At 43.3% G+C, this 22966-nt stretch overlaps 1 protein-coding gene across 1 annotated transcript in view; it reads right to left on the bottom strand.

Moving 5' to 3' along the window:
- RID2 (S-adenosyl-L-methionine-dependent methyltransferases superfamily protein) overlaps nucleotides 1-22966 on the bottom strand; it is an 80263-nt gene that overhangs the window by 16194 nt on the left and 41103 nt on the right. Inside the window, exons 2-5 of the mRNA XM_086494298.1 lie at nucleotides 18724-18799; nucleotides 18555-18638; nucleotides 17394-17449; nucleotides 17258-17314 (exon numbers count right to left, since the gene is read on the bottom strand). Coding sequence (XP_086350424.1) covers nucleotides 17258-17314; nucleotides 17394-17449; nucleotides 18555-18638; nucleotides 18724-18799 — 273 coding nt within the window. The remainder of the gene's footprint in view (nucleotides 1-17257; nucleotides 17315-17393; nucleotides 17450-18554; nucleotides 18639-18723; nucleotides 18800-22966) is intronic.

Below are 22966 nucleotides of genomic sequence, written 5' to 3' on the forward strand. Positions count from 1 at the left end.
GAAGAGAAGCAAAAAGCAAAGGTTTGGAAAGAATAAGAAAAAGCCAAAGAAACTCAAATTCCGACCAGTTCCTGATAGCTCTATGGAGGAGTCATCCTCTGACAGTTCGGACTCCGACGACCACATGTTTTACGCGAAGAAGAAGCATTTCTACATAGCCAACCAATGCGACTTCCTCGAAGAGAATTTAAAGAAGGTGGACAATCGATAAAATTTGAATCCTTTTCTGGATTCCAAGATGCTCCGAGTGCTTTGGCCTTCATCCAGAAGTTTGCCATAGCCTTCTTTGGAGGGCATTACTCAAAGCACTCCAAGATCAGGAGGGCTGCATCTTTTCTCAAAGGAAATGCTCGAACATGGTGGTCCAATCTTCTTCTTAGGAAAGAAGCCCAAGTCAAGTGGTTGAAATTCAAACAGCTCTTGATTTCTTCTTGGCTGACGCGAGAGTATGAACGGGATGTAAGAACCGCTTGGAACCATCTTCGGATGACCAAGGGAGATTCTTTGGACGCATATTGCGAGAGGTTTTGGGACTCTTTTCTACCGAGCTCTTCATTTAAGAAGGTCACCTTTAAGGAACAAATTGAGCGGTTTTGCTGCGGACTCCCTACAAAGATCCGAGATTACTGCCTTAAACAAAAATCGGACTCTATTCAAGAATCAATGGGTCATGCGAAACAGGGTTTCTCGATACATTTAGGGAATTTGACCTACTCCACTGATGAAATCTTGACTCAAAGGACCAGACAGACCTCCAACAATGAAAGTAGAAAGATAAAGAGTTTTCAGGAAAAGAAAGATACACGACCGCGACTGACTCTTAGAGAAAGGGCTAACTATCTCAAAAAGGGGAAGTGTTTTGATTGCGGGGAACAAGGGCACATCACCGCAAAGTGCCCCAAAAAGACACAACAAGGGCAGACTGAAGACATGCCAGAGAGTCCTAGAGCAGCAGAGGAACATGGCAAAAAAGGCAAGATGAAAGCACGACTCGTACCGGATTGCATGGGAACCGACCCAAGCTAGATAAATGAAAGTACAGAACTTTGCCGAGCTTGGGTAAAGTGAAAAATCAAGAAGCCCTTATCTTTTTCAATGGAGGAGCCAAGGCCAACTTCATTTCACCTGAATTGGCGGCGCGGCTTGAGATTACGCCCGACAGGATGGGCCCATCAGCAAAGACAGTTCTAGCGGCGCACGGACGGGATATAGCCATTACGCCTATCATTGGCAAACTTCGTTTGCATTGTCAGAGGTATTTAGGGCACGAGGACTTTTACATCATGCCTTTGGAAGGGTGTGACGTCCTCCTAGGAGTCCCTTGGTACCATAAGAACAACGTCGTGGTCGACTATCGGACCAAGAAAGTGACTTTGACAAATGAAAAGGGCAGAAAAATTATACTAGATGTAAAACTGAAGGGCGACTCCATCCCTATTGGATCGGCTTCGATCATTTCAAAATTAATGAAATCCATCTTTTTGTTTACTCGATCTATTTGAAAGAGTTGAATAATGAACACAGAACGAACATGTCTAAACTAGACAAAGAACGCCAAGATTTTCTCCACACAAATGCTGATTGTTTCTCTGAAGGCCTGCCAGGCGAGTTACCCCCATCTCATCCTGAGGATCATACTATTGATCTGATTCTTGAAGCACACCACTGAACCGGCCACCTTACCGTGTTAGCCAAGCCCAAAATGAAGAAATCATGAACCAAGTGAAAGACCTTCTTGAAAAGGGTCTTATCTAGCCAAGCACTTCACCCTATCGCTCTCCAGTTTTGTTGGTATTAAAGAAAGACGGATCTTGGAGAATGTGCATTGACTATAGAGCTCTCAATAAAATCACTATCAAGAACAGATTTCCGATTCCAAGGATCGATGATATTCTTGACCGACTTCAGGGAGTCCCTTTTTTTTTGCAGGATTGATTTGAAAAGTAATATCATCATATCAGAATCGCCACGGGAGATGTCCACAAGACAACCTTTCGGACAAGCTTTAGTTTATACGAATTCTTGGTGATGCCTTTTGGACTTACCAATGCTCCAACGACTTTCAACCAAATGATGGATAGGATTTTCCGAGAGCATCGATCTTAAGTCGGCACTTTCTTTGATGATATTATAGTTTTCTCCAAGGATGAAGCAGAACATCAATACCATCTGCTACAGTTCTTTTAGGTATTGTGTGATCACAAATTAGTTATCAATGCCAAAAAGAGTGAATTTTTCTCGCCAGAAATAACACTTTCTGGGACACATCGTCTCAGCAACAGAAGTACAGATGAACACGGCCAAGATTGAGACTATCCTTGATTAGCCAAACTTGAAGAATGTTCATGAAGTTAGAAGCTTCTTGGGCTTGTGTTCTTACTACTGGCGGTTCATTCGGAAGTTTGCAGGGGTAGCTTTCCCTTTGCACATATTGATTCAGAAAGGAGTCTCTTTCTCGTGGGGACCGACAAAGGTGACTGCCTTTAAGACACTTAAAGAAAAACTGACTACTGGACCAATGTTGGCTTTGTCAAACTTGCAAAATCCATTCGAAGTATATTGTGATGCTTGTGGTCGTAGTCTGGGAGCGGCCTTAATGCAAGAAGGCCATGTAATTGCTTATGAAAGCAGATTATTTTCAAGACCTGAATTGATAGCACAGATTTATGAGAAAGAGCTATTGGCAGTGATCCATGCTCTTACTCAGTGGCGACATTACCTACTCAGAGCCAATTTTACAGTCTTTACTGATCATCAGAGTTTTCGCTACTTCTTGTCACAGACGCAGCTTTCGGAAAAGCAGATGCGGTGGGTTAACAACTTGTCTTCCAGATTGTCCATGTGCAGGGACAGAAAAACTTGGTGGCAGATGCATTATCTCGAAAGCCCCTAGTCTTGGCTATTTCCACGATTCATCATAGAAGCTTCGAGGATATGGTTGATCAATACGCCACTAATCCGGACTTAGCCAATTAATTCACTCTGTTGCTAAATGGACTATTTTCTTATTTTCTAGAGTAATTTCTTTTTATTGAAATTAGGATATTTAAATATGTGCACTTGAACTGAAAGGTTAGGAACTGTAGATCTACTGGAATTATTAAAAGCCATCATGAACGGAAAACTCTGATGCTTGATATGATGGGTGACATTAAGCATCGCGAAGGGGTTTTACCGTTAATCCGATAGGAGAGACCGAGAAACAAATCTTCCTGATGCATCACGTGATGGGGTGACGAGAGCATCGAAAACAGAATATTTCGTTGGTCTGGCAAGAAACCCTAACTGGAGAAAGGAATACGCGTAAAGACACAAGCACATCTTAAAAAGCGGAATATTTTAACGTGTTTTCCGGGAAGAGCAAACGCTTTCATGCGAGGAATCTATGTCTGCATTACATTTGTGCATGTGGTTGCATCCAGGGACGCTTGGGAAGTGATGTGAAAGCATTGTTTTTAACTTATAAGGTTTTATTGAGTTTTTGGGCAAATACCAGCCAATGATTTCTCTCGCTCCATTTCTGACAAAAGAGAGCATTAAAAAAAACGCGGCAATCTCTACGCGGCAGCCAGCGCTCAGCTATTCCTGTCGTGGCCAGGGAGCTATAAAAGCTTGTAAGCCATATCTCCATTAAGAAGGAAATAAAGAAGTGCGTTTTTGCTTACTTGATTTTCGCACGGGAAAGAGATAAAACTAATGAGGGTTCGCTCTCTAGTTTGGAAATTATACGTTTTCAATTTCTTGAAAAGTATAAAGATTGTTTTATAGATACTCTACCAGACAACGTCCAGAAGATCATCACATTGATCTCGTACCAAGTACCTCTTCCCCCAAACCTACCCTCTTATCAGGTTAGTCTCGCTCAGCAAGAGGAAATTTTGAAGCAAGTCAACGAACTTCTAGAAAAAGGTCTAGTAGGACCAAGTACTTTGTCTTACTGCTCTCCAGTTCTACTGGTGCAGAAGAAAGACAACACGTTTCGAATGTGCATAGATTATCGATCTCTAAACAAGATCACTATCAAGAATCGCTTTCCGATACCCCGGATTGATGATATTCTCGATAAGTTGCAGGGAGCAAGCATGCTCCTCATATTTCTTATCTCCACTCTACCCATGTCATTCACAATAGCCTCCTTTTAAGCTACAGAATGCTGCTTTGGACCTATAGAAACATTGGGTGTCTTCATAGCCAACCTGTTACCTAATTTGAACATCCATGGAGATTACAAAGGGGTTGAATCACTCATGAAGAGAAAGTGCACACAATTATTAAAAACAACCCATTGTGGAAAAAGAAATGGCTTGACAAAAGGCCTATGAATCCTACCTTCTTATAGACTTCCGAAACTCCTAGCTAAGTGCCATTTTCCTATAGAGAGAAGCTACTATCAAGCCATATTGTGTTTCAATGCTTATTAATGAAAATAGTATATATACTTACATATTAACTTGAAATCTTATTATGCTTGCTTATACTTGTATATTCTGTCTGATTTTTCACATAATATGTTACCTTTTTATTTGTTAAGGTAAATGCATATTACATTTTCTTTTATATTTCAGTTTGTATTATATCAATGCATACTAACGCTTTCCTTCACCAATATTGGATTTTCATTTGGCAAGCTCATAAAATATGCATTCAATCTATATATCAAATAAGCACTATTGTGCTTTTCTTCACCATTATGGGGATTTCATTTTTTAAAAGCCCATAGACTATGCATGGAAATCAAATATGAACTCAACTTAATAACTAAATAAGCAAACTCATAACGCATTATACACTATTATGCATTGAAATATATAACTTAAAATCAATATACAATATCAACTATAATTATAGAAAGTGTACATTTCGTTATATAAGATGGTATATATTATAGCAAATTGTTTTTTATATGTGTGTGTGTGTGTTTTTATCTATATCTATCAACACACATGTTTTTATATATGTATATTTGAATAAATATATATATATATGCTCCTCATATTTCTCATCTCCACTCTACCCATGTCATTCACAATAGCCTCCTTTTAAGCTACAAAATCCTGCTTTGGACCTATAGAAACATTGGGTGTCTTCAGAGCCAACCTGCTACCTAATTTGAACATCCATGGAGATTACAAAGGGGTTGCCATCACTCATGAAGAGAAAGTGGACACGATTATTGAAAACAAGCCATTGTGGACAAAGAAATGGCTTGACAAAAGGCCTATGAATCCTACGTTCTTAAAGACTTCCAAAACTCCTAGCTAAGTGCCATTTTCCTATAGAGAGAAGCTACTCTCAAGCCATATTGTGTTACAATGCTTATTAATGAAAATAGTATATATACTTACATATTAACTTGAAATCTTTTTATGCTTGCTTATACTTGCATATTAATGCATATTCTGTTTGATTTTTCACATAATATGTTACCTTTTTATTTGTTAAGGTGAATACATATTACATTTTGTTTTATATTTCAGTTTGTATGACATCAATGCATACTAACGCTTTCCTTCACCATATTGGATTTTCTTTTGGCAAGCTCATAAAATATGCATTCAATCTAGCTATCAAATAAGCACTTTTGTGCTTTTCTTCACCCCATTATCGGGATTTCATTTTTGAAAAGCCCACTTTTTGTGTGGGCCACTTGCTCTAAGGTCTATTCATGCACCTTCGTATAAATGTTCTTTGACATCTCATCGGCGGCAGACAAATATGTTCTTGAAGCCTGAAGCATTGTGTTAACCATGTTCTCTAAAGCTCTACTTTTTGAAATCCCTTTTGTTGTTTGTAAGTTAACACTGCTCTTCTTCAACTCAAGTGTGTTTTCACCATATTCTTTTATGTTTGTGTATGGTTGCTCAACACAGTCTTCTAGCTTTGTCTTTGAATGTTTTATCTTTAGCTTACCTTTGATTCATTGATTGAGCCTGAAATGTACACCTGAGAATTTCAAAGAGCCAATAGCTCACCTTATCTGAAATCTGCAATCTGAAAAGCATCAAGATTGTAGGGTACGTTTATTAAAAACCTCAAAGCGTCCAAGCAATGATAACATACGATGGCTTGGAATTGAATGCCAAATATCTCAATCTTTTGCTTTTTTCAAAAGGAATATGGTAACACTTTTGTGCAATTGAAAGAAGTCTTGATCACCAAATGGATTCATTGCCATGAAGATGAATTTCTCCAAACATATGGTATGGATAGCTTTGAGACGATTGTCTCAAAGCATCTTTAGCTGCATTGACTTAAAAAGCGGGTATCATCACATACGCATAGCCCCTGAGGATGTCCATAAGACTGCCTTTCGCACGAATTTTGGACTTTATTAATTTTTGGTAATCCTGTAGGGAGCAAGCATCTTTAGTCGCATTGACTTCAAAAGCGGGTATCATCAAATACGCATAGCCCCTGAGGATGTCCATAAGAGACTGCCTTTCGCACAAATTTTGAACTTTATTAATTTTTGGTAATGCCGTTTGGCTTGACCAATGCTCCTGCCACATTCAATCAAATGATGGATCGAATTTTCAGCCCACACCGAGCTTTCACAGGAGTGTTCTTTGATGGCATACTCCTCTTTTCAAAGACTGAGGAGGAACATCGAAAGCACTTGGACATAGTGTTTCAGGAATTGCGAAAGCATGAGTTGCATGTGAATGCAAAAAAGAGTGAGTTCTTCCTCACTGAGATACACTATCTCGGCCATATAGTCTCACACATCCAAGTGAAAATGAATCCCGCAAAGATCCAAGTCATGCAAGATCGGCCAACTCCCACTACAGTACATGATGTACCGAGTTTTTTGGGATTGTGTTCCTACTCTCGGAGGTTTATCCAAGGCTTTGCTCAAGTAGCAGGGCCACTTCATGACCTAACAAGGAAAAAGATCCCTTTCAGGTGGGGATCGATACAACAAGGTGTCTTTGATAGGCTAAAGTACCTATTAAACCATGGACCTATTTTGATAGTACCACCCTTAAGGAAACCATTCGAGGTTCACTACGATGCTTTAGGTGATTGCATCTATGCAATGCTTAACCAAGAAACCCATGCAGTGGCTTATGAAAGTAGACGACTTAAGGATGCAGAATTGTATGCCTCGATCTATGAGAAGGAACTTACGGATGTGATCCACGCCTTGTCTACCTGGAAGCATTATCTCCCAGGAGCGGATTTTGTGATCAAAACCGATCACTAGAGTTTGTGGTATTTTCTTACACAACGGAAATTATCTGAGAAGCAAATGAGATGGGTCAACTTTTTGTCCATGTTTCACTTCCAGATCCTCCATTCGGCTCGGAGTAAGAATGTGGCTGCAAACACATTGTCTAGACAACCTAGGGTGAACGTTACTTCTATGTATCACCAAGAATTGGAATCACTTCCAAAGTTGTATCCGAATAAATCAGACTTCTCCTCCATTTGGAATAAGTTACAGATCGGAGAGGATGAATATCCCTATTCTATTCGGGATGGTTATCTCTATCACCACCAAGCCATTTGCGTGGCAGAGCCATTGAGAAAGAAAATCATGGAAGAAGCACATGCTTCACCTTATGCGGGTCATTGGGGAATTCTTCCTACGACCTTAGCATTGGAAAGATATTTCTTTTGGCCAAGCCTTAAAGCAGACATTGATCAATATGTCAGGGAATGCTTGGTTTGCCAAAAAGTGAAGTATGATCAGCATAAGATGCATGGGTTACTCCAAGCTTTACCTATGCCTGATCAACCCTTAGAGAGTATTGCCATGGATTTTATTATGGATCTCCCAAAGACTCAATGTCACGTGCACATCTAACCCTATGTGCACGTGGACAAGCTACTTCATGGCAAGGGTTCAGTTCAATTCAGTCAGCCTAGATTAGGAAGTGTTCTTGCACTTTCGTGAGTTTGTTCGCAGACCGTGCATGTCTAGACACTTAGAATAGATGCATATCCTTTGGTTGCACACAGCATGATCATTAGATTTCAGTCAGAACCCATCAGGAGCATTTTTACGTTGCGAAAAACCTATTTTCCCTATTTTAGCCATTTTTCATTTATTATTTTAAAGTGACTTGTTGGGAACTCGGTAGGGCAAATGGCCTAAGCAGATATATAAGAAACCCTAGCGCTAGCACTTTCTGGTAGAAGAGGCAGCAGGAACCTGCGTCCTACGGTGCACCTTCTCAGAAGAAACCCCCCCCCCCCCCCCGGACAGTCAACCTAGCGTTTTCAGCCATCAACAAGAACCAGCCAGCGTTTTCATACATTGCAAATCACCCCCAGCGTTTTGCATTTGCAGACCAACCTGGCGACAACAGACTCAGCAGATCCCCTAGCGTTTTTGCGGTAGGTCAGAAATCAGCCCTAACGTTTTTGCATTTGCAAAGCATCCTAGTGTTTTGCATATTTCTGGCGACAGATTCAGCGATAGCCTCAGCGTTCTCAGTTTTCAGCACATAGACACCACAGTAGAAACCCCAAACCTCGCAGATCTCACCTTCCTGCAGCAACAGATCCTCGCCGCACAGTCAGATCCACCGAAGTTTGCAGATTCAGCCCGGAAAACACAGTTTTCAGCATCTGCGTTTTCAGCGCGTCGTCGTTGCATCGTCGTCATCGCCGTCGTCACCAACATAGAGTCAAAATTCAGCAGATAAAGATTTGCAGATTTCAGCCATTAGCAGTTTCAGTTTTCAGCCCGTCTTGTCATCGTCGGCAAGTCCAAGCATTGTAGAGATTTGTGCAATCAATAGTAGACCGCTCTCGCCATAGAGAGTGGGGCCTTCGGAGGAGGGTTTGACAACATTCTGGTGTCGTATTCTTCTCTCTCTATCTTTCAGTCTCAGCACCTTCATTCAAAGTGTTTATCCACTTTGTTTGTAATCACTTGCACTCTCTCTAAAGGAACGGAAGGCTCTCCCTTCCGTAAGTAAAAGGAACCCTTAAGCACAGTTCGGAACACTCATTCTGAGCAAAGTTCATCATTCACAACCGTTGCACCTTACATTGGTATCAGAGCTTTGGCAGTGTTCTGTATCACTCAAGGAAAGAACCACGAGAAATTTTTTTTGCTTGTTGCGGTCGCACGTAACCCAAGCCCTCTTCTGCGTGTCGATTCCTAATCGTGTTTTTGAAGAGTGACAAGAAACTCAAGAAAGAAGGGCTTGTCCAACCTCCCCTTGTTTCTCTTTTCACTCATTGAGAGCAGACCGTGCACTTAGCGGCCGGCCAATCGACGTAAGGTGGGAAAAAGCAACCTTGGTGTGAGAGCAAGGCCACCAAGGGATGCCAGAACCTCAAGAACCTCAAGACCCCAGAACCTGAAGAACCTCAAGACTCAAGAACCCAGGACCCACAAGAATCCAAGTTCCTCGTGAACTTAAGAACCCAAGACTTCAGTGTATGGTCATTACTCGAAGCGGAATGAATACTTCGCATGGGATGATGAGCATGGCAGTGGCGAAGAAGAATTTTCCCCATCAGGAGGTTTTTCTGACCCTCCCCCTTCCCCATCTACGCCAAGGATTGTACTTCCTATGGAGACTTTGGTCAAGACGATGATGAACAGAAAGTTAGAACACGGAGTAAGAAAAACAGAAAGAAAGGCAGAATTAGATCGTGCACACAACGAAAGAATGGCAGCCATAAAGCGTGAGCACCAAGAAAGAAAAGCAGAAATGGATTGCGAGCACCAAGAAAGAAAAGTAGAATTGGCTCACAAACGCGAAGAAAGCCAGTTAGCCTTTGAGCGTGAGCGTGAGCATGAGCAAGCGTGCTTGGCGGCCGATCAGAGAACCCAACACATGCAAGAGTTGTTCCGACTCTTTTCTAATGTGCAGGAGCAGATTGACAAGAATCAGGAGAAGGAGACTCTCAATTTCTTCTTTTCCAAAGCACGATACACATGATTTACATAATAATGATAAGCATGATGATTTACATGATCAAGATGTCATTACTCACGAGCATGATGATTTGCATGATCAAGATGTGATTATTCACGAGCATGATGATTTGCATAATAAAGATGTGATTGTTCACAAGGATGATGGTTTAGTTGATGTTTTTTCTAGTGAAGCTAACCTCATTGCAGATTCCATCAATCACGACGAACCGATCTTGGCTCTTGAGTCGAGGTCCAAAGAACCCTCACAGGAAGTATATTGTGTTGGACTCATTGGTGAGCATGCATTGTTCGAGTGTTTCATTCATGATGCTTTCCTGTATTTTAGTCACCATCCTTATGTGATCCCTTTTCACAGGCATGCCATATTGCACGATGAACATGATTCACTCATGAATGAGCATGGATGTACGCGGATTACTCATGAAAAGATGAAATGTTTGCATTCAAGGAATTCACATTACATGTCTCTTCATTGGCACGACACAGTCTCCGAAAGAGCGCAAGAAGGATTGAGTATCAAGCATCAGCATTTCCATTGTGATTTGCCACAGTTGATTGATTCAGATAAGAAAGTCAAGATTCGACCCCATTGTTTGCATGTGTTTGATGAACGGTTTGGCACTCCGTCTCTATGTTCATCTCCATTGCATGCACAGTCTTTTCAAAAGACTAGAATTTTTCCAGTCACTTTACATGGAATGGGTATGTTCATGTTTTTGTATTGGAGGTGGTTTCAGGAATTTTCATCCTCGAAGATTCTTGAAGAAGGTAGATGCATGACTATAGACGAAGTTGAAGCATCGAAGGAGCCACAGATGACTTTGTGTCGCTTTCGACGCAGCCCAGAGAAGCAAGCCTTGCAGACCTTTATGAAGTTCAAGTATCACATGACCCACGCATCAGAGTGGGCCGACGAAGAGTCCTTTCCAGGATTCCAGAAAGTGTTGGCGATCTCCCTCGACGCCATACAGTTCGGTACCAATACCTCACTTTGAAAAGGAGGGATGTCACATGCACATCTAACCCTATGTGTACGTGGACAAGCTACTTCATGGCAAGGATTCAGTTTAGTTTAGTCAGCCTAAATTAGGAAGTGTTCTGGCACTTTTGAGAGTCTGTTCGCAGACCGTGCATGTCCAGACACTTAGAATAGATGCATATCCTCTGGTTGCACACGGCATGATCATCAGATTTCAGTCAGAACCCATCAGGAGCATTTTTACATTGCAGAAAACCTATTTTCCCTATTTTAGCCATTTTTCGCTTATTATTTTAAAGTGATTTTTGTTGGGAACTAGGTAGGGCAAATGGCCTAAGTAGATATATAAGAAACCCTAGCAGAAAAGGCAGCAGGGACATGCGTCCAACAGTGCACCTTCTCAGCAAGAACCCCCCCCCCCCCCCCCCCCCCGGGTAGTCAACCTAGCTTTTCAGCCATCAACAAGAATCAGCCAGCGTTTTTCATCCATTGTAGATCAGCCCCAGCGTTTTGCATTTGCAGACCAACCTGGCAACAACAGACTCAGCAGAAGGTCAGAAATCAGGTCAGAAATCGTTTTTGCAGCAGGTCAGAAATCAGCCCTAGCGTTTTTGCATTTGCAGAGCATCCAAGCGCTTTGCAGATTTCTATCGACAGATTCAGCCATAGCCTCAGCGTTTTCAGTTTTCAGTACATAGACACCGCAGTAGAAACCCCAAACCTCGCAGATCTTACCTTCCCGCAACAAATCCTCGCCGCACGGTCAGATCCACCGAAGTTTGCAAATTCAGTGTAACAAACTACTGGCGTGTCAAAGCCTAAAGAATGGAGTCAGCTTACAGATGTGGCCGAGGGGCCTAAACCCTAATTTCTGCCAGAAACCCTAACTGCTGAAACCCTAATTCTGAAAACCCTAATTCTAAAACCTGCAAACCCTAATACTGAAAACCCTAACCCTAAAACCTGCAAACCCTAATTCTGGAAACCCTAACCCTAAAACCTGCAAACCCTAATTCCGGAAACCCTAACCCTAAAACTGCAACAACGTGACTGATTTCTGAAAATTGCGCTGACATGATGACGAGGCAGGCTGTACGGATTTCCGTGATTTACGCTGGCAGCTTTTGGCATTGCTTTTTGGCCAGAGGCTTTTGAGTTTGAAAGCTTTTCATGTAAACTGCTTTTTGGACCAGAAGCTTTTGATTTAGAAAGCTTTTCATGTAAACTGCTTTTTAGGCCAAGGGCCTTTAAATATGAGGCTAGGGCTCATTCTCTAGCATGCTTCCTGGAGAAGGTGCAGAATCTGGAGTACCGGCTTGTACTTTGATGATGCAATATAAAGAAATACCGAAAGGGGCACCAAGTGGTGCCAGCCTTGTGACAATGGTATCAGAGCATCAGGCGTGTGCTTTTTTAAAAGCATACCGGTCCTACAAAGAGCAGACAGAGCTATTGGAATTTGATAGAAATACCGAAAGGGACGCCAAGTGGTGCCGGCCTTGTGACAGTGGTATCAGAGCATCAAGCGTGTGCTTTTCTAAAAGCATACCGGTCCTACAAAAGAGCAAACAGAGCTATTGGAATTTGATTCGAGGTATCTTCGGCCTCCAACCCGGACTTATTAGCCACTCCCAGCCTTACTTCATCGCGCATCGGGCGCGCTCCCATCTTCACCGCAGTGTCTTACAGGGCATAAGCCAATTAAGATCACTTGCAAGAGAAGGATCCAGATTTGTTTCAAGTCACTGTTTTTCTCAAAAGCAGTGCCATGCAGATGTCGATGTCTACAGCTACCAAGCAGCATACTCCAAGTACTTGGCAAGCTTTCAAGAAAATTTTTGCCCGAAGTTATATGGTTTCTGACATCTTACTTCGGAGTGCAACTTCTGGCAGAGTGGGGTATCCTGCAATGCTTGCCATGGAAACCCTAGTAGATTATAACTTGAAGTTTCTCGACATCTCCCAGTAGATGTCTCTTCACGAGCAGATGAACTTGGAGACCGAGTGCGATTGCTATCTTGGGACTACCATCGCCGCCAAAGAAACACTGTTTGTCCAAGAGCTGATGGACCATGCTGTGCTCGGCTACGACCTTATGGAAGAAACCTAACCCTAATTTTTGGTGCAAGTTTCAGGATGGAAAGTCAATCGACTTTTTGAGCTCGACTGATGTCGAGATTGCTATTTAAGTTTGAGTTCTGTTTGAGCTTGTTTGGTGATCCTCTTTGGAATTTGTTTGAAATGGATGGTATCTGTTTTGAACCTGTTTTGGTGTTGATTTGAATTGTTTGACTATGGTTTGATACTGGTTTCAATGATTGGTGATTTTACTCCCGGGTGGAGAAGTGAGAAATACTGTTTTGGTATTGTTTGAACCTCGGAACGACGCGGGCTAATGCCTGGGGAGCGTTTCGTTATATGTTTGAAAACCTCCGAATGACGCAGGCCGATGCCTGGGGAGCGTTTGGTTGTATGCTTGTAAAATAATTGTTGTTGTGACTCCCCGCCCGGACCTGGATGGTTATGCGGGAGGAGTATTAAGAAGTCTGAGCAGTGGTTACTCTTAGCACCTCCAAACGACGCAGGCTGCAGTCTGGGGGGCGTTTGGTTGTAAAAGGCCTCTATATCTCCCGGCCCGGACCTTTTTAGGTTATGCGGGAGGAGTGATGAGGGAGTCGTTGAATATCTCCCGGCCCGGACCTTGTTAGGTTATGCGGGAGGAGTGTTCATCGGCGGCTTTATGTTTCTATGTCTTGTAACATGCATATGTAAGCATTTGTGTTGCATTGTAATGTGCCAATTACTGAATATTCCTCATTGGATGAGATTGCCTGGGTATGTAATTTTAGTGCATCAAGACACCCATGGAAGATCAGTACGGTCTGGGTGTGATGGCTAATTTTACTACGCCGGAATATCAAGAGTTCCGATCTAGACGAAAGGAGAAGCTAACTCCTTGATCAAAACAGCCGATAGGAGTAGCTAACTCCTTGATCAAAAGAGCAGAAAGGAGAAGCTAACTCCTTAATAAAAAGAGCAAACTGATTGTCCCTCGGAATGTCCCTCGGAAATTTTTGAGCTAACTTGAGTTGTTTTGCAGATATGCTGTAATCGCGGACGATTACTCTCTTTCAAGAAGGGGAGATGTAACAAACTGCTGACGTGTCAAAGCCTAAAGAATGGAGCCAACTTACAGATGCCGGCCGAGGGGCCTAAACCCTAAGAAGAACAAGTAACAGAAGAAGTGTCACAGAGTGATGACGTGGTTGCCCGAGTGCAAAAAACCCTAACCCTAATTTCTGCCAGAAACCCTAATTGCTGAAACCCTAATTCTGAAAACCCTAATTGCTGAAACCCTAATTCTGGAAACCCTAACTGCTGAACCCTAATTCCAGAAACCCTAACTGCTGAAACCCTAATTCTGAAAACCCTAACCCTAAAACTGCAACAGCGTGGCTGATTTCTGAAAATTGCACTGGCATGATGACGTGGCAGGTTGTACGGATTTCCGTGATTTACGCTTGCAGCTTTTGGCATTGCTTTTTGGACCAGAAGCTTTTGAGTTTGAAAGCTTTTTTAACTGCTTTTTGGATCAGAAGCTTTTGATTTTGAAAGCTTTTCATGTAAACTGCTTTTTAGGCCAAGGGCCTTTAAATATGAGGCTAGGGCTCATTCTCTGGCATGCTTCCTGGAGAAGGTGCAGAGTCTGGAGTACCGGTTTGTACTTTGATGATGCAATATAAAGAAATACCGAAAGGGGCGCCAAGGTTTGGGGCCAATACTCTCTGGGGTGGAATTCCACCACTCCGTGTCGCGTGTCGTCTCTCTTTCAGTTCAGTTGTTATTCAAGTGCTAAAAGTCTATTCGGTCTGTTCCTTTCTACTGGCACGTGGTGCCCGCCTTGTGACATTCAGCCCGGAAAACGCAGTTTTCAGCATCTGCGTTTTCAGTGCGTCGTCGTTGCATCGTCGTCATCGCCGTCATCACCAATATAGAGTCAGAATTGAGCAGATAAAGATTTGCAGATTTCAGCCATTAGCAGTTTCAGTTTTCAGCCCGTCTCGTCGTCGTCCTCATCGTCGGCAAGTCCAAGCATTGTAGAGATTTGTGCAATCAATAGTAGACCGCTCTCGCCATAGAGAGTGGGGCCTTCGGAGGAGGGTTTGACAACATTCTGGTGTCGTATTCTTCTCTCTCTATCTCTTAGTTTCAGCACCTTCATTCACAATGTTTATCCACTTTCTTTGTGATCACTTACACTCTCTCACTAAAGGAAAGGAAGGCTCTCCCTTCCGTAGGTAAAAGGAACCCTTGAGCACAGTTCGGAACACTCATTCTGAGCAAAGTTCATCATTCACATCCGCTGCACCTTACACTCAAACTGGAAATGATGCGATCTAGACCATGGTGGACAAATTTAGCAAGCAAGCTCATTTTATTCCAGTCAAGAAAACAATTAAAGCAGATCATATGGCTAGAATTTTCTAGCACGGATCTCTAAGTATCATGGACTGCCCAAGTCTAATGTGAGTGATCGGGATCCTCGCAAGACACGCAACTTTTGGCGTGCCTTGTTTGATAACCTTGGCACGAAGTTGAATTTTTCTTTTGCATATCGTCCTCAAACGGATGGGCAGAGTGAGATCGCTAATTCCACAGTATTGGATATGTTGAAATCTTATGTGTCAGAAAGACAATCTGACTAGGAGAAGTATTTGCCCCTTGTTGAGTACGCGTATAAGAATACCGTGCATTCGTCTACGGAGAAAGCACCTTTTGAGATTCTCTATGGTAAGCCTTTGCTTCTACCGATCCTTGTCAGTAAGGATAAGATTTTCGCAATAGATGAGTTTGTCCGGGATTTGGACACGGCCTACGGGCAAGTTAAGAGAGCAATTTTGCGCTCTCCGGACAAACATAAGAAAGCTGCAGACAAGCACAGAAGAAATCTGGACTTAACAATCGGTCAATTAGTCTTACCAAGTTTGAGAAGCCAAGACTAAAGAAACAAGCGAGTCATAAAGGGAAAGTGGTAAAACTTTCCAATCACTATTATGGGCCGTTTAAGATAATTGACCAAGTGAACGATGTGACCTTCCCATTAGACTTACCATCTAATTGGAAGATCCACAATGCTTTCCATGTTAGTTTATTCCAGCCATATGTGGGACCGTCTCCAAGTCAGCCTATTGTTGAGAACCTCCTAAGGTTGAGGAAACGGAAGAAATACTCCAACCGGAGTAGATCATTCATCATCAGGAGCGGCCACTTAAGTCCGAGAAGATTACACGGAAGTATTTAGTAAAGTTTAAGCATTATTCTACTCTAAATGCTCAGTGGATGACCGAGAAGAAATTAGCATCCTATCCCGAGATTCGGGAAGGATATGAACAAGCACTACAGTTGAGGACAACTGTTTAGAAGCCAGAGAGATGTTGCTAAATGGACTATTTTCTTATTTTCTTGAGTAATTTCTTTTTATTGAAATTAGGATATTTAAATATGTGCACTTGAACCGAAAGGTTAGGAACTGTAGATCTACTGGAATTATTCAAAGCCATCAGGAACGGAAAGCTCTGATGCGTCATATGATGCATGACATTAAGCATCGCGAAGATGTTTTACCGTTAGTTCGATAGGAGAGACCGGGAAACGAATATTCCTGATGTGTCACGTGATGGGGTGACGGGAGCATCGGAAAGCGAATATTTCGTTGGTCTGGCAGGAAAGCCAAACTAGAAAAAGGAATATGCGTAAAGACGCAAGCACAAGAATAAAGATGGGTTCCGAGAAGCTTTTCTTAAAAAGCGGAATATTTTAATGTGTTTTTTGGGAAGAGCAGACGCTTTCCCGCGAGGAATCTATGTCTACATTACATTTGTGCATGTGGTTGCATCGAGGGAGATAAAAAGGAGGCCAAGGCCTCATTTGTAGTTATCGACCCCCACTGGCAGAGTGCCAGTGGTTAGCCGGGGTGCTACTAGATGGTGGCTATGGTCGAGTGGTTTGTCCGACACGTGTCCATAGGCAGTCCGTGTAGCTGGGAGATCCTCCCCACGCGTTCGTTTCACCATACATGCTCCTGTCACTCTTAAGGACAACCTATCTTTGTATGTTATCCACACAAACTAATACTTATTACTACTCTACCATGTTGTGTGCTCTTGAGCTTCTCCTTCTCCAAGACATGTATGCATTCTCGCAACCAATTACGACATATGTCTAAAAGAACCATGCTTACAATAACAAAATCTTGATATTATAAACCATAACCATCAATTCTAAGTCAAATCTCAAATTATGGATATAACAGCAACACTGTTCACCCAGTATGACGAATCAAGCCCGGAGAAAAGAAGAAAGGCTTCAAAAGAAACCTGCAGTGCTGAAATACTGATAGCGCCATCGATTGTTCCGGGTCGAAATCCCAAGCCCTGCAATTATGAGACTTAAGGTGGCAAATTCTTCCCTGCAAGAAGACTGTAAAATGAATACTACACGTAAAACTTATACCTGCCCTATGTCACTCAACAGCAAGTCCCCTTCGGTCTCACGCTCAAGCGCAACATCTGCAAACCTCACAGTCCAGAATGCATTAAGAAAGATGAGTTTTCAGCAAAAATCGAAAGAAGCAACTCCCAATATTTCTACAGCACCAAGACATAAAAAGCCATTTTGTAACTGGTAGCATCTCTCAACTCTCGAGGAAATGAAAATTCCCTTTTATACTCTCCATTTGATCATTGCTCCATATTGTTCTGCCATTTCCCTGCCCGCAAATGTCTTCCACAGTAGCAAGAAGTTGATATTTCAAGGGACAGCACAGAGTATCCATATCGAATACAGGAGGGTAACATTATCGACTTCTCCACACTCCATTCATAGAAACGACTGAAACCATTCTACTTCAAATCAAGCATACTATTAAACAAGCATGCATAATTATTGGTTATGTACCTTCAAAAGATGAGAAAGCCTTGGCTTACAAACTAAAAGATGGACCACAACACTTGCACAAAACACAAAATCAAAATACACAAGAGACCGGATAAAGAAGCAATACTAAATCAGTAATTACCTTGTTTGTTTCAAAAAAAAAATTAAAAATTAACATTTAATTGAAAATGCGTTGTGAAAAGACCCAGGCAAAATAAATGAGAGAAGCTTAATTCAATGACTTTGAAACAAGTAGACAACTTAATCACAACAAGGACAAGACAAACCAGAGACTTTAAGGCCTACATTTCAAACTCAATACAACACCACAAACAAAAGACACGAGAAAAAATTTTAATTCTCATACAAACTAAAGACTAAAATGAGAAACTACAACATACCGACCTAGAAGAAGCAGTTCACAACAAATAAAACAAAAAGCTGAAAACTTGGCAGCATGAGACCTTGACTTCACTGCTTGTCCAAACAGGCAGAATACGACCACCACTTTATCATGCATAGCCAGGACAACAGCTATGAAATCCCTACCCACGTTACAGTGGATGCAAGTCTGTATAGAGTGTTTCATGATTAGAACGTGCTCTATGAACAAATTTCTTCACATCTTTTGTTTGAAATCAGAACAACGCCAGATTAGGTTTAAGATAAAGTGCTTAATGCCTAGAAACGAAAAGAGCCCTTTAAATATTGTGCAACAAAAGAAAGGAAGTGACTTACCAAGCATTGCTTCTGAAATATCAAGACCAATCCAAACATGCCCTTTCTCCGACAACGTTTCTCCACTCAATCCAGAGCCACATCCTAATTTAGAACCAAAACAAAGTTGAATCTTGTGTTTGCTATGCTCTCCACGCACCATCACTTAACAAGTAGAAATGCAACAAACCTATGTCTAGAATTAGCCTAGGTAATCCATCATCTGGCAAGGCCAACAATTCAAATGCCCTTTCTGCTAGCTTTGCCTGTTTTAAAAATACACAACAGTTTAAAAGACTGACTGACACATAATAAACTCTCTCTCTCTCTCTCTCTCTCTCTCTCTCAGATTCTTTAGAGGAGATGCAACGTCATTTGGATGCATTGCATGTATTTGCACAGGACAATGGATTGTCTGTGAACCTTGATAAGACCAAGGTAATGGTGTTTAACACTACGGCGCAGTGGATAAGGAGGTCCGCCCCCAATTTTACATATGGTCGAGCGACTGTGGAGTATGCAGATACTACATATACTTATCTTGGGGCGGTTTTCAATGGTCCAATATTTTCCCTGAGGCATGCGGCGAATACAAGATTGACCAGAGCCTATGTAGCATTGGGGAGACTTGAGAGGATATGTTCGCAGGCCTCACTTGATCATCATAGCGGAGCTGGTAGTACTGATGGATGGAGATGTATGGAGAGGCCCTTGGTGTCTGTCACGAGGACGTGGCAGTTATTAACCATGTCACAGAGATGTGGCAACTGCTAACCTTGGTTGTTGGTTTCTTTCCAATGGGGTTTATTTTATTTGTTTAAGACCCTCTTTTTGAAGTAGCAAACGGTCGGACATTGTATGGCCAATGTGAACGGTAGATTCACCCGCAGACGGGAAGGGGTCGGCACTGGAATTCGTATGGTAAGAGGATGTCTAGGCTCAGAGCAAGATCATATAGGTCCCCCCGTCGCACTTAGCAAGTTGGTGGATACTAGGAAGTGAACTCAATTAAGGCGTAAAGTCAAGGTGGGACTACCAACAAAAAGTATCCGACAGTTGGGCCACATTGCATTTTTGGATGCGGTCCCAATGAGGATAGATGGTCAGAAGACCAGTGGGAGCCCAACGGAAGCATCCCCTAAAATTTAGGGAACTGCTATTTTGGGCCACGAAATGTGTTCGCGTCATTACCTTCGGTATGACTAGGGGAACACTTTACAACTCTGCCGCGAAGTCAACTGACGCACCAGTTGAGATATTTTTAGCAGGGAAAGCCCAAACTCGGAAACTGGGCGACGTGTCAGCTTGTGAGCGATTCTGCCACTCTGGGAGGCAAAAACGAGCTGCATATCATCAAAGGGGGCGCCATTTTCAGCCACAGGCGGATTGTAACAGGTACAGAAGCTATGGAATGCTTACCTTGCCCTCTATGCACAGTATGGTGACGGGAGTGATGCCCCGCACGCTACATACTGCTCTCTTTCTCCCCTACGTGCAGTTATGTGATGCCCCACAAGAGGGCTACTCATTTGACTGATGTACAGTTGTGTGGGTTCATGCTTTTGTGCTGAGGCAAGAGCCTCCTTGAGCAGGAACAGGGGTAGCTAACTGCTGCTCCAAAGCAGGCACTGGTGAGGGTCATAACCTCACCGTACAGGTGCAAAATCAGCGCTGTGTATGCGCTGTAATTTGACTGTTTTTCAGCCATATGGACGCCAGGATCATTGGGAATCGTGCCCCACTGGCAAAGGACAGTTAGGGGACTGTTTGGGGCTGAAAACAGGGCAAAAACCAGTAAATACAGCGTGCTGAATTTACTGTTTTTGGACAGGAATCAAAGGGTATACGACAGTGCAAGCGAGTTCCAGCAGGGGAATTGGTTTCGCGCAAGTTTTGGGGCTGTTATGCTGCCGAAATTTGGCCAAATCAAATGGTATCTAGGTGGATACACGTGAAGGATTCCCAGGACCTTACCTTGTAATTTACCCTCCTAAAGAATAAAGAAATACCGAAAGGGGCGCCAATTTTGGGGCCTACAAGTTGTCGGCGTCTGCTCGGAGCATTCTAGCTTCCGAGGCGTGTGTGTATTCTAGTGTTAACTCCCGTCGCAGGTTCTCTTTGCAAAGTGCTCTGTGTGTGTGTTTAAAGTAAAGAATTTCGGGTGAAAGCCAACGCCTACCGCCCTACGGGCCGGTTTCATGGTTCCGTTGCCGGGACATCAATCACTTTTTCCTCAAAGAGTGAGCCTGGATTGTTCAGGGTAAAGACACACAGTGCAAGAACGCGGGGATTACACTATGGCCGACAAGGGGAAGGGAATTATGGAAGAGGGTTCCTCTCCAAAGGACAGGCAGGAGATTCCTATGGTTTTTGAGATTGGCGAGAGCTCACGGCCACGTCAGTCTGTACCTCCTGTCAACGTCAATGTCCCTCCAGTAGTACAGGGCTTTATGACAGGGCAACTTGAGGATGATGCGTTTAAGACTCAGTTAGTTGCCGCGGTGAATGTCTTTTCGCAGCTGGTGCAGAATCCGAGGTTTATGGAATTCTTGCAAGCGCCACCAGTGCAACAGTAAAATAGGCAACCTACGCCGCGTACGGAGCTTGTTGAAGCTCAAGCCCAGGTACTTCATGAGGCGCAGGAGGAAAGGGAACACTCGCATGTTGCGGAGTCGGGGGCTCCAAAGCAGGTTCCTCCCGTGCTTGAACAGGTGGCTAGAACGCCTATTCCACAGGTTATGCCAGTTCAGCCCGCCACCTTTCAGAGCCAGCATGCTGTCTTGAATGGACAGGAAGCTGGATACCAGGCTATGCACTCAGTTTTTCCACCACCCATGGTACATCCTGGGTATTTCGGGGGTGGATCAGTGTTCCAAAGTATGGCTGGTTATGCGTCTGGAAGTCAGCCGTACATGCCAGGAACAGTGTTCGGAGGTATGCAAGGCATCATGCCAAACCCCATGTATGGTACTATCGGCATGCAGCAAGGTTTCCACGGCAACCAGGGCCAGTTTGGGGTGCCACAGGGTCATTTTGGCATGGCTGGTTTTTCTGGACAGCAGCCGGATATCGCACCTCTGACGCAAAATGTGAATGGCCAACACGTGCCGATCATGCCTAGTACAGTGCCCATGTTGCAGACCATTCCGTATGACAATTTGGGGGCACTAGAGAAGCCGAAGGCTTACAAAGAAGGTGCTGCAGCGGTAAAGTTCAGTACCTTCAGTGGACAAGACAAAGGCACTCACTTTCCTCCAGCAGTTTGATACAGCTTATGCGGGAGGGAATTTTACAGAGGCCTCGAAGGTCAGGAAAGCTGCCACTTTCTTAAAGAACAATGCGCTTGCATGGTGGACGACATTGTTAATGCAAGGACAGGCACCCGCCACTTGGGTTTACTTCAAGCAAATGTTTGCATCTGCTTGGCTATCAAATGAATTTGAAGCCGATGTCTTGACAGATTGGCACCAGCTTACGGCAGCTTCGTGCAAGAGCTTGCTGGAATATAATAGGAGGTTTTGTAAAGCATTACTCTCAGTGACCTCCTACAGATTTGTGCCACTGACAGAGCAGATAGAGAAGTATTGTTGTGGGCTGCCTAAAGGGCTTCGCGATTACTGTACAAAGAATAGAGTGGCTACCCTTACTCAGCTTATGGAAGTTGCGAACACTGGTCTTGCCCTGTTGAAAGGAGAGGACAGTGGATTTCCGAGCAGTGATAAAGGAGGGCAGCAAAAGAAAAATTCAGCGAAGAAGCCCTTTGTGAAGACGGCTCCTGATGCGTCACAGGGGTCAGAAAAGGCCACCAAAGACAAGGATTCAGCTGGGACTTCTGGAGCGCAGGCAAAGAAACAGAAAAGGAAGCCTTTTGTGCGCAAGTCGCTCGAGGAAAAGAAGGTCCTAATGGCTGAGAACAAATGCTTTATATGCGAGCAGCCTGGTCACTTTTCTATCAATTGTCCACAAAGGAAAAGGCCAGCTGACTCAGAGGATAAAGAAGACCAGAAAGGCAAGAAGCCTAAACCCACGGCAGGTTTAGTGCCAGACATGGTGGGTGACAGGCCCAGCACAGATGCCAGTGAGTTATGCAGGGCATGGGGTAAAGTTAGAGATCAGACGGCACTCATTTTCTTTGATCTAGGTGCCAAAGCCAACTTTATCTCACCAGAGTTAGCTATGAAGCTCGGCATCAAAGCTGAAGAGATGGGGTACACAGCAGAGGCAGGGTTGGCATGTCCTGGCCACTCAGAGTGTGTTACTCCCATCATTGGAAAACTGCGTCTGCATATTCAGTCGTAAATGGACACTGAAGAGTTTTACATCATGCTGCTGGAAGGTTGTGACGCCTTGTTGGGGATCCCGTGGATGTTCCGAGTGCATGGAGTCTTGGATGCCTACAACAAAAAGATCACTGTACAGCATAGGGGCAAAAC

The sequence above is a fragment of the Adiantum capillus-veneris genome, chromosome 21, assembly GCF_014529385.1.
Source record: "Adiantum capillus-veneris isolate H3 chromosome 21, ASM1452938v2, whole genome shotgun sequence".
NCBI classification, from domain to species: domain Eukaryota; kingdom Viridiplantae; phylum Streptophyta; class Polypodiopsida; order Polypodiales; family Pteridaceae; genus Adiantum; species Adiantum capillus-veneris.